Raw genomic sequence first — 12,790 nt, forward strand, 5'->3', positions numbered from 1 at the left:
TGGATCATTCTCAGCACTGCCGTGACACTGATGGGTTTAAAAACACCAGCAGCACTGCTTTGTCTGATCCACTCTTACCAGTACATCACACACTAACCCACCACCACCACCACATCAGAGGGACTCTATCATGCACTTTGTCTCTCTCTCGTTCACTGACTCACTCTCTCCCCTTCTCCCTTTTCTCATTCATACATTCTTTCACAATCTCTCTCTGTCACTCTATCCAGCCCTCTCTCTCTCTCTCTCTCTCTCTCTCTCTCTCTCCCCACCTCCCTGTTTTCAAGAAAAACCTCATCCATGTTTTCATTAGTGCTGTTTATGTAACACTCCCTATGATCATATATCTTCACAGCCATCCACAGGATGCAAATTCTCACAAATTTATACGAGCTCACACTTTGAAGAACCCAGTCGATGAGTCTAGACTGAATGTCATCCAGAAACACCTTAATGAATATATTGTCCCCCCAGCATGAAATCATTCATTCTCCATCTTGGAACGCACTCAGCTGTATCCTTTTCTTCAGCCTGACATCAGAGAAGTCTGTGTCCTTTGTGGTCCAGTATTAGATTCAGAGATGCCGTTTGATCACAGGTAAAAGACAGAGTGGAATTTATTCCCAGTTTATATCACTCAGTTTGTATAAAATATGAATTTGTCTCCAACTTTTTTAACAGAAGGTGCATGTAGGATCTCTGATAGTTGGGGAAATATGTGTTTCTCAGTGTGTGTGTGTGTGTGTGTGTGTGTGTGTGTATACGAATGGATCACTCTCTGCACTGCAGGGACACTGACATGGTGGTGGTTGTTGCACTGAAACAAGTGGATCAGACACAGCAGTGCTGCTGGAGTTTTTAAACTCTTTGTCCACTCACTGTTCACTCTGTTAGACACTCCTACCTCATTGGTCCACCTTCTAGATGTAAAGACACCCACATATTACCCGTTGTGTGGCAGTCCTGTAGGGGTCCTGGACCATTGAAAAGGATGGTGAAATGGGGATAAAGAAGTATGCAGAGAAACAGATTGATTACAGTCTGTAATTGTAGAACTGCAAAGTTCTCTTTTGAAGCCAGTTGGTGTTTGTTGGTGGCCTGTACGTATGAGTGGTTAGCCCAATATATTCTTTGTAAATGAGTATCACAATATTGTTATTTGCGATACTGATAAAAGAAGAACAATTGACGTCTTTGACCACATCAGGTTCAATTTGTTGTGAGCAGTCCGGCTTGGTGCGTAAATCTCACACTTGCTTTTGAGGTTAGAATACACCTTAGATGTGCAGAAAACCTGCTATGGGTTTCTCAGTCTGGACCAGGATTTTTCACTCTGCCCTGGTGGTCAACAACACCTTCCCCTAGCTCTTCCAAGCCTTAACCCTACCACCTTTCAGCCGGTGATGGATAACAATGGCGGCTGCTAGAGCTATGTTATCATAGCTGCGGGGCTAGTTTCCTCATGGTGTTGATACAGTCCAGGTAGACGTTGATCCTGACCTCATTCCACACAGCTAGCCCCTCAGATTATAAGCTTATGAAAACACCAGGGTTATGATGGCTGTGTATCCTGTTTCAAATGACTGTGCTGGAAAAAAGGAAAAAAAAAGCGACTGTTGACCAAAGCTAAAGCTGGCCATCCCTGGCAATTGGCCTCGATTGGCTTTGTTGAACGGATAAATATTAGAGCTGGATTATCCTAATCGGCCCGGAGGAAATTCAACACGCCGCTTCAGCGAGGATGTAGCGTGGAGGTGTGTGGAAAATGAAATCAACTCATGGGACTCAGAGACAGAGGGGGCAGCACAAGGGGTCTGATTCATAAGCCCACCAGCCCAAGGGCCCCAGTGCTGGCTGATCCTCAAATCCCCCCGATGGAGACAAGCAGACGCAGTCTAGGGACCTGCTGTTGGGACAGCAGGGTTTAGATAAGTGTGTGTGTGTGTGTGTGTGTGTGTGTGTGTTTATGAAAGCATGTGTGAAGTGGGGGCTATGAGCAGGATCTGACCTTGGTCTGATCCCCAAGTGAAAACTGAAGTGTAGGTTCATTCAGTGGCAAAGGCGTGTCCAATGTATGGAACACTGTGTTTAGAGAAATACTACAGATTCACACAATTTCCCTTCTTAGGATGCAATGAAGCAGCTGCACATTAGCCCAAGCTCACCATGCCCAGGGGTATAATGTCCCTCGGTTTTGGGCTGTGGAGCAGCAAGGTATACCTGACCTCGCAAACACCTAAACTCCACCAAATCCTCACAGCCATGTTACAGCCTTCCCAGACTACTGCAGCAAAGGATTACACACGTTTATGCCATTTCTTTACTGCTGCAGTGTGCTCACAGTGCTTCGTATTCTTTCCACAGCCGGCTGTGAGCCCATCCCGGAGCCCATTGCTGAGCAGGAGGAGGAGGACCCGGCCTTGCAGCAGGAGGCCACTGCCAAGTTCATCAAGAAGAAGCAGCCGTCCAAGAAAGCGAAGAGCAAGACTGGTAAGACGCAGCTGGAGTCTTTTCTGGAGGTTTTTCTGCGTTTCTCTGTGGTTCATTCCTCAGCAGTTCTGGGGTACTCTGTTGCCCTCTGTGTGTTCAGGCATTCTTTACTGGTCCATCTGGTTCTACTCTCCTCCCCCCTGGCCTGATTGGGCATAATAGCGGGCGAATTGCAATTTTTCCGGCCATTATCAAAGCCGCGATTTTGCTGCGGTGCTCCAAATAGTTTTTTTAATCAAATGAATTAAAGCTGTGTGCCTAGTATCTGAGCAGAGGTCGAGGAGGGAGGGTGTGTGTGTGTGTGTGTGTGTGTGTGTGTGTGTGTGTGTGTGTGTGTGTGTGTGTGTATGAAGAGGGAGAGCCTGCGAGAGAAATAATAGGGCGAGAAAGCATTTTCCTCAGGGATAGAGAAGAGGATTAAAAAAACGTCCTCAGATGAAATACATTTTCCTTTTTTTTTTTTTTTTGGGTTGTTGTTTTTGTTTATCATGTTTTTGCTTGTTCTTATTCATTCCACATCATCTATAACAGCAGAGTGTTTCCATGTGTTTAGGTGGCTCCATATGTAGCATGTGTTCAGTGAGGTGTAGTTTTCCTAGTAGTACAAACCTTCCAAACAGAGACTATACGATCCTGGGAAAGCTCATCTTATCCCGCATCTGTACATTTGCTTCCCATTGACCCGGGGTCTGACTCACAAAGCCGATTCAACTCAGACCAGGTTTCAGAGTTTCAGCTTGACAAAATCGAACAATGCCAGCAGCCATTATCTCCTCATATGATTACGGAGAACAGCTTTCTCTGTTGAGGTGGAGTAACTTTAATCCATGTGAAAATCCATGTGCACTTGAAAATTCGGTGGTAACCAAGGTGTGAAGTGTGTGAAACGGTAAGTTCAAACCAAACATCTGCAATCCTTGTAGTGTCATTCAGTCCTGTCGACTCTGTATCTTATTAGTGAATCAATGCAACCAAAGTAGAATCAGATTCAGATTCAAATAACTCCAGGGTGATCATTATTAAAAGTATTATTAATAATTAAAAATGACCGTTCATCCAAAGAAATAAGACAGCCATCTAACACCCTTCTCGAAACACCAGAATTACATTTTACAAACTGATATCACTTCTACGTTAGTGGTTTACTTTAAAATACATCATCGGAAGAGAGTTTTCCAAGTTAAACCACAACATATCACTCTACAAAGTACTGCTCCACTGCAGGAAGCGAGGAAGCTTGTTTACACGCTGTGTAAATTGTTGTATCGTTTGTAAACAGGTTATACTTTTTCAAAATGGCTTCAGTTAAAGCGTAGCAAATTTTAAAGCTAGGTAGATTTCATACATGAATATAGAAATGAAACTGGTGTCATAAAATAAGTTTTAACCCTGGTATTTCTGGTCTGAGCAACATCTCTCATGAAGTTTAACATCAGTAGATGGTATCAGTAAATAGGTTCTGATTTGAGATTCAGTCAGAGCTTTCTTTAAAGTTGGGAACTTCAAAGAGTTCTGTATTTTCAAAGATTGACAAATGTGGTTGCCCACAAGTTCTGCAAAGTTTGGAAATGTGGAAAACACATATGTGTGTGTGCGTGTGTGTGTGAGCGTACACGTTTGAACAGGCTCGATGCACATGCCTTAATGTAGTCAATCCACCCAGGCGTCGCGGCTAACGAGCAGCACCGCACTCATGAGGTAAAGGAGGTTGGGCGGTATTGGATCATTAAGACCCCAAGCACAAACACACACACACACTCGAGCAGTGCCTCAACTTTTAGCAGTTTAAATGACACCCGCATGTGTGTTTACAAACCGTCGGCCTCCAAGAGAATCCAATTAAACCAACGAAAACACAATAAAAAGAAAAACAAACATCCAAAACAAGTGCACTTCCCTCAGCGAGGCCAATTAGAGGCTATGCCACACAGATCGCGAGGGGTGATGCAATCGTGCATCGCTTTAATATGAACCAGGGAGCACTCACAAAGAGAACGGGGCCCAATTTTAAATTCGATTATGTGTTCCTCAGACATGCAGGCTTCATTTTTCTCAAAAGGTAAAAGCAAAATCGCAAGATAAATAAATCCCTCTACCAGGATGGTGTAAAAATCCAACATGGGTCCAAATGGGTCCACTTAACGGAAGATTGGGTTTCAGACTGTCACATACTAGAAATTTATCAGCAGCATATCCAGTATCAGAAGATGAAAGACCTCCGTGGAATTTTTCGGAAGACCCGAACAGCAGTGTATTGGGAATGTTCGGATGTCCAGTTTCATTCCACTCTTTTAAACCCCACTAAGGGCCTTCGGTGGTGCTGACCCTTCACTGATGAGAGCGGGGCTCTTTTAAACCTTAGGCCACCCAGCAGAAAGTAGGTTCATAATGGGCTTATTCCCCTGTCATTTATTTAAATGGGTTTTGTATGAGGATTTAGAACAAGTATTCCTTTTTGATCCGAGTGAGCATAGGTTTAATTCATTGCTTTGGAACCCTTTTGAATATCCGTGTCCAGATTTTCCCCCTGTACTGGTATTGATGTACTACCAAGTGACTTGTTTAAACAAGTTCACAAATTGCTTTCCATAAATCCGCTCAAAATATGTGTAAAAGTGAATGTTTAATGTATGAAAGCTTAAAGAAATTATAAGAGCATTTCTTTCTGAAGACGGAAAAACACAAGGCACACGGAGGGTATTTATTTTCACAGTGTTTCTGTGTCGCATGGAAACAGTTTCAGAAGTTTCTTAAAGTTATGTGTGATGCCAGAATCCAACATGGTATTTGAGTGATTAGTGGTTAACTAATTGTTATGAATGTATATTATTTACTGCATTGAAGGTATCAGATTTACAGCTCTCCTGGATGCGGACGTCTCATGAAACTCCGTGCAGACGGTCTGAACTGCTTTTGCTTCTCTTCCTTCTTTGGATCTCAGCTGTGCCAAATAAACAAAGACCCCCCACCCCAGTACTTCCCATTAAAAAAAAAAAAAAAAGGAGGGAAGCTGAGACACATGAAATGGGCTCCTCTTGCATCCAGGAACACAGAGGCAAAAGAAAGAAAAACGGAAGCAATTAATCCCTAATTAGTCTTGTTTGTAATGCGGATCTTCAGACGAGGCCGGCGTGGTTTTTACGGCTTTGTAGAAGAGCCAGGTATCTGTCTAGACTCGCCCTTCAATAGCCCACCTCCACCCATCACAGAGGGAACGATTTATAAAGAATTTCACAGGTTTCCCTCCACAACACTCCTACACTGAGCTTTCTCCTCCTTGCTGACAAAAAGATAATGAGGGAGAAGCAGGCTCCTAACAGGGTGCAGGACGGGCAGGAAGCATCTCTAATGGAGTTGAAAGGCTTCAAACAGTGGCTTTGGATGTGAGCTGTTGCACTCCTTGGGCAGAACACATGAAAGTAAGATGAAACAGACATGAAAGGGAGAGTGTCTCTTTTTTTTTTTTTTTTTCTTTCTATTTCCATCCCACCTCCCAACCATACACACACACACACACACATTAGCCCACCTACGATTAAAGGCACTCACATGAATTGGGGTGACGCCCTGAGGACCTGTCCACTTATTTTCTTATGCTATGTCCGTCATGACATGGGTATTCATAGGTAGTTTCGGTATTCATGGTACCTACACTTCTTGGCTCTACTCTCTGTTTGGTCCCTGGTCCATGGTTGGTTTTCCATTTCCACAGGGAGTGTCCTGGTCTTTCGTCAGCCACTGATCCAGCATTTGAACCTCTTCAGAAGACCACGGCTTTAAATTCACGGATTAAATCATGGTGGCTACTGTAGCTTAGAGATTTTAAAAATGCCTGGATTTCCACTGCATGGTACCTACAATACTGTACTTGACTGGTCCTGGTCCTTGGAACCGTGTACGTTTTAGTAACTGCTCTCTCATGGTTCCAATTGAACCGAATAGGGATTAAACTGTGACCTGTAAAACTTGGAAAGCACTGATTGGCCAGAATTACTTGTCAGTCACGAAATGCAGATGTCCAGCACAATCTCGCCATCTGTAAAATCTCCAGTTGCAGCAGAGATCACATTTGTTTTTATCTGACTCACAACTGCAGCTTGTAAAGTTACGCTGTGGTCTTTTGAAGAGGTTCAAACACTCCTTGGATCAGTGGACGACAAAAGAATCCAGCGAGATCTGGAAGCTGCAACAAGGAGGGAAGAACTCTACTGATCTGTCTGAACTTAATGACAGAGCCCAAACAACAACTACAACATTCCAATACACGATGAGTAACCAAAACGCTACTGCCGCTGTTGTCATGATTTCCAAAGCACGCTGTTCTCGTTAGAGACAGGTTTTTGGGCGGTGGCACAGTGGCCTACAGCTGCTCTGGAACATCCCATTCTGTTGGTCAATGCTTTTCATTCAGCACAAGTCAGTACCTCTGGGATGTGTTGGATTGATGTTTTTGATCCTAATCACAGTCAATAAAGTTACAGAGCTCAACATGGAGCTCAGATATTCCTTCAGACCTGCGCTGTGTTTGTGCTGCACAGCTTTTTTTGGCAGCATGCAGGATCAGAACCTCCAGTGGGGCTATGGATATTTTCAGCACCACAGCACTTCACATGAAGCTTATGTGGCTATCACCGAAATCAGTGTCATCTGCTCCGGTTGTTAATCGTCTGCAGGGTTCTCCGGGGAGTGATAGGGAAGTGAAAGAGAGCTTACAGCAAAACAGATGCTAGACAGAGAGGCTAACGCCAGGAGGGGAAGTGTCTACCCGAGGCTTGTGTTTTATGGCCGTGCTGTCATAGCTTGGGGGGTGGGAGTCGGAGTTAGCAGGTACATGGAGCTCCTCACAGGGAGACAACGCAGCCAAACACTTTCAAACTCCACCAGTCACTCTGGTTTCGTAGGCTCGTATTTTACACACATGTATGCTAAGTCACTTAATGGCTAAAGGACTGCTGAGGGGTGGGGTGGGGGTCTTATCGTTAGAAATCAAATGTGCAAAACAGCAAGAAGAGAGTCACAAACCAGACTCACAGCTGAAGGTCTGTAAATGCAATGCATTGTGCTGTTGTGACTCTGGAGTCTAAGCCTAGATTTGAATGTGAAGTTAACCTTAACCACTGGTAACATACAGAATACATGAGGGCTGATGTTTCCACACATGTTATACATGATATAAAACAGGTAACATTCTTCCGTGCCCTATGGCTGGAATAAAAATGCAGAGCAATCCCAGGCGCTCTTGACTTTATATTAAAATGATAAGAAGAAAAGAACCAGGTGACTGAACGAGGGTAAGGCTTTCAGCCGCAGTTAGCCCGTGTTTTAATTGTGGCGTTCAAAGGACTGCATTTAGACGTCATTACTAAACTGTCCACAGGTGTGTGTGTGTGAGGGACTGGGTGTGTGTGTGAAAATTGCCACAGGTGTGTGTGTGAGTGTGAGACTGGTTGAGTACGTGAAATTGTCCACAAATACATATCAGTCACGAAATGCAGACATCCAGCACAAACTCGCCATGGGTAAAATCTCCAGCTACATCAGAGACCACATTTGTTTTTATCTGACTCACGACGGATCGGTGGCAGATGAAAGAATCCAGCAAGAGCTGGACGCTGCAACAAGGAAGGAATAAACTTTACCAAACTCTCCAAACAACAACAACAACATACGAATACAGGATGAGTAAACAACATGTTACTGCTGCTGTTGGTGTGATTTCCAAAGCATGCTGTTCTCAGTAGAGACAGGTTATTGGCGGTGGCACACTGGCCTATAGCTGCTCTGGAACATCCCGTCCTATTGGTCAATGCTTTTCATTCAGCACAATTCAGTAGCTCTGGGATGTGTTGGAATGGTGTTTTTGATTCTAATCGCAGTGGATTAAAAAATATATAGAGCTCAACATGGTGTGAAAGTGTGTGAGTATGAACCCTGAATCACTGGATGTAAACCAGGAAGACTGGTAGCCTCTGGACCCACTGCGACCCAGATGAATGAAGATGAGAGTCTAAGAGTGTAACGAAGTGGAATGCTGTAGCCTATACTCCATTAAGTCTAACCTGACCTTAGCTGATGACGCTTGCTGCCTTGTAGGGTCTATATGACCGGTCCCTGACTGTCCAGGCTGTGGATCACTGTCGATGTGTTCCCCCCCCCTCCGATGATTAAGGCCTGATTTGCTGTATGTTTACCATATTGCTGTAATGTTTCTGTCATGTTTCTGGAATGTTGTATCAGATGGAGGGGCCTGATGCTTGCGGTGATTGAGCTGGTGTCAGAGATGTGGACAGTCTGCTGAGGTCCCAGGACAGGCTCCGTATGTTCCTGTTGGAACGGAGCCTAATGTTTTTTGCCCTGTGATATCAGAAAAGATCGGTGCGGCCGTCCCGCTCTGTCCACAGGCCCCATTAAAATCTCATTAACCGAGAGCGTCAGTTCCCCAGAAGGCAGTGGGAGCTTATGATGACTATCAGAGTCCTCCCCCTCACACAAACACACCACGACACACACATATGTACAGACTTCTCTCTCTCTTCCTCTCTTTCATCGTCTCTTTTCTTTCTCCTCTCTCAATTTCCCCTCTTTCTCTCCTTTATTCTTCTGTCATTATCTCTTTCATTACCCTCGTTTCTAGTCCCCTTTTCTTCTGCACTTTGACTATATTTCTTACTCTTTTTATGTCTTTCTTTTCTTTTCCATTGTCTTTTGGTCATTTCACTTTACTACCCTTTATTCCCTTTTGTTATATTTTGGTCTTTGTTTGAATTTCCTTAATTCATATTTTATTTTTATGTTCATTTTTAAACCCTTCTTCTCCCTTCTCTCTATTTTGTTATTCTACTTTCTCTCTCTCTCTCTCTCTCTCCTCTCTGTTTTGTTATTCTACTTTATCTCTCTCTCTCTCTCTCCTTTTTTTGCTGTCTATGCCTTTCTGACTGTTGTTCTCAGTGTGACTGCAGGCTTTGTGTTGTAGATCAGATTCTCTCTCTCTCTCTCTCTCTCCTCCATCCTGAGAAGTGTCTGAATGTGGAGCAGTTTAATGGTCACTCATCAGGAACGGCACACCGGTACTTACTGCACTTCCACTTGTATTATTTTCAGTGGAACAGGACCTGATTAATGCACCAAGAAACACTGACCGGAGTCCACACACACACGCGCACACACACACACACACACACACACACACACATACACTCTTGCCGGCCTGAAGCAAGCCGTATCCTTTACTAAAACAAAACAAGCTGATTGGGAAGTGGGCCCTAGACAGCGTCCGAGAGTTTGCTCAGTAATAAAAGCTGCTTTCGTTTGACAAGTTTTGCTTTTAACAAGAGACCTTTAATTTTGTGAGAAGGAAGCAATGAATTGTAAAATATACTTTTCCAGAGCTCGGCCGTTAAGAGCTCTGTGAACCCCACTGCACCCTCCATCCACCCTTTCAATGACTAACACATGTGCTCTCCATCCTCCATACTACCTCTCTTCCTCTCTCTCTCTCTCTCTCTCTTTGTATATATACATCTATATATGCATTTTTTGTGTTTATATGTTTCCATATATGTCTCTCACTCTCTTACTGTCCCTTTTCTTCTCCTTTATTTGTCCTCCATTTCTCTTTCATTTATCTTTTGATCTCTAAGTTTTTCTCAACACTCTCCCTCACTCTCATTCTCTCTGTATGTTTTAACAAAAACTCTCTCTCTCTCTCTCTCTCTCTCTCTGGCTTTCTTTCTCTCTTTCTCGCTCTCTCTCTCGCTCTCTCTCTCGCCCTCGCTCTCTCTCTTGCTCTTGCTCTCTCTCGCCCTCGCTCTCTCTCTGGCTTTCTCTCTCTCTCTCTCGCTCTCTCTCTCTCTCTCTCTCGCTCTTTCGCTCTCTCGCTCGCTCTCTCTCTGGCTTTCTCTCTCTCTGGCTTTCTCTCTCTCTCTCTCTCTGTGTGTGTGTGTGTTTGTGTATGTCTCTTTCTTGCACACTGCTTGTTGTGTCTCACACATTGCATGGTCAACATTAATAGTATTATAATAGTAATACTCAGTCAGACAAATAAAATTGAACGGTCCTGAAATGGGTGTGTACACTTTTTTTAGCCAAAACACCTGCTCATCCGTCATATCACCTGAATTCAATAGTGGATTTGTCACCTTTGCTACAGTAGCCTCTGCTGGGGAGGCTTTAATCCTTTTGAGAAGAGAACATATGTGAGGTCAGATACTGATGGTGGGATCTCTCTCTCTCTCTCTCTCTCTCTCTCTCTCCTGTATCTGGTCAGTGTTGAGAGTTTGCTCGGCTGGCTGTTGTGTGAATAGGGGTCAGTATTGAGGTCAGCAGCTGAGGGGAGCGAGTTGTGCGCTGTCGGTTGCTATAAGATTGAACATGGGCTTCAGAGTGTGGGGGGTCAGTGGGGTCCCTATGGTGTGTGTGAGTTTCTTCACAGCTGTTCTGGGTCGCGGAGGCAGTGGGTGCGTATGGAGATGTGGGGGATTTGGCCCACGGCTATGGCTTATGGTTGTGTGTGTGTGTGTGAGCACTAGGGGGTTCCAGATGTACGGTGTGAGGGTTTTACTGTATGCCGCATTGTGTTCAGCAACTGCCAAATGTCAAAGATCAGCCATGAATTGAAGCACACATTTGAGAGGATTTTTGCGATTGATAAAATTGACTGTGATTAACCCAAATAAATTGATTCTTTTTCTGTATCTCTCTCTCTCTCTCTCTCTCTCTCTCTCTCTCTCGTTCTTTCTCTCACACTCCAGTGACCTTCCCCTCTCCCTTTTCTCATTCTCTTTTTTGTCTTCCCCTCACTTTCTTTCTTACTTTTTCTCTCCTCCCTTTGCCTTCACTCCCACACTTTATTTCTCTCCCTTATTCACTCCTCTTTTCCCCTCTCCCTCTCTCATTCCCCTTCCTCTGTTTTTCCTACTGGAGTCGGACAGAAACATATCTGTTCTTGTGTACAGACGTGATTAGTCCCCTTCGTTACCTTGTAAAAGCTGGGACTCGTTCCATTCAAAATATTGAGGGATGGAAATTAGATACATTTCCAGGTAGCCCCCACCCCCACAACTCACCCCCCCCCCCACTCCCCATCCCCTTCAGTAAAACCGCAGCGCGAAAAGGGTGTTGATGGCAGGGCTGTCGACAGATGTTTTTAATTGCATTAATTAATTATATCTGTCTCTGTCAGGCCGTTAAAGCCTCGCTCTCTGTGTTGGGGAGTGACACGCGTCCAGAGCTGGAGGAACGTTGCCAGGAAAGCGTCCGGAGCTCTGGTGGCAGGCTGCCATCAACACGTGTGACATGGAGCTCTGTGAGGAGTGTGGTGTGTTCTCTCTGTGTCTGCATAGGTTTCCTCCAGGTGACTGTCTGTGAGGAGTGTGGTGTGTACTCCCTGTGTCTGCGTAGGTTTCCTCCAGGTAACTGTCTGTGAGGAGTGTGGTGTGTTCTCTCTGTGTCTGTGTGGGTTTCCTCCGGGTGACTGTCTGTGAGGAGTGTGGTGTGTTCTCCCTGTGTCTGCGTAGGTTTCCTCCAGGTAACTGTCTGTGAGGAGTGTGGTGTGTTCTCTCTGTGTCTGTGTGGGTTTCCTCCGGATGACTGTCTGTGAGGAGTGTGGTGTGTTCTCCCTGTGTCTGCGTAGGTTTCCTCCAGGTGACTGTCTGTGAGGAGTGTGGTGTGTTCTCCCTGTGTCTGCGTAGGTTTCCTCCAGGTAACTGTCTGTGAGGAGTGTGGTGTGTTCTCTCTGTGTCTGTGTGGGTTTCCTCCGGGTGACTGTCTGTGAGGAGTGTGGTGTGTTCTCCCTGTGTCTGCGTAGGTTTCCTCCAGGTAACTGTCTGTGAGGAGTGTGGTGTGTTCTCCCTGTGTCTGCGTAGGTTTCCTACAAGTAACTGCCTGTAAGGAGTGTGGTGTGTTCTCTCTGTGTCTGTGTGGGTTTCCTCCGGTGACTGTCTGTGAGGAGTGTGGTGTGTTCTCCCTGTGTCTGCGTAGGTTTCCTCCAGGTAACTGTCTGTGAGGAGTGTGGTGTGTTCTCTCTGTGTCTGTGTGGGTTTCCTCCGGGTGACTGTCTGTGAGGAGTGTGGTGTGTTCTCCCTGTGTCTGCGTGGGTTTCCTCCAGGTGCTCCGGTTTCCTCCCACAGTCCAAAAACACACGTTGGTAGGTGGATTGGTGACTCAAAAGTGTCCGTAGGTGTGTGTGTGTGAGTGAATGTGTGTGTGTGTGTGTGTGTCTCTGTTGCACTGTGAAGGACTGGCGCCCCCTCCAGGGTGTATTCCCGCCTTGCGCCCAATGATTCCAGGTAGGCTCTGGACC

The 12,790-nt window shown here is 45.2% G+C and overlaps 1 protein-coding gene across 2 annotated transcripts in view; it reads left to right on the forward strand.

Moving 5' to 3' along the window:
- Positions 1 to 12,790, forward strand: part of bbs9 (Bardet-Biedl syndrome 9) — a 155,454-nt gene that overhangs the window by 91,109 nt on the left and 51,555 nt on the right. For both annotated transcript variants that reach the window (XM_066652114.1, XM_066652116.1), the window contains exon 22: positions 2,365 to 2,490. In XM_066652114.1, the coding sequence (XP_066508211.1) occupies positions 2,365 to 2,490 (126 nt within the window). The remainder of the gene's footprint in view (positions 1 to 2,364; positions 2,491 to 12,790) is intronic.

This window comes from Hoplias malabaricus, chromosome X1, assembly GCF_029633855.1.
Source record: "Hoplias malabaricus isolate fHopMal1 chromosome X1, fHopMal1.hap1, whole genome shotgun sequence".
Taxonomy (NCBI): Eukaryota; Metazoa; Chordata; class Actinopteri; order Characiformes; family Erythrinidae; genus Hoplias; species Hoplias malabaricus.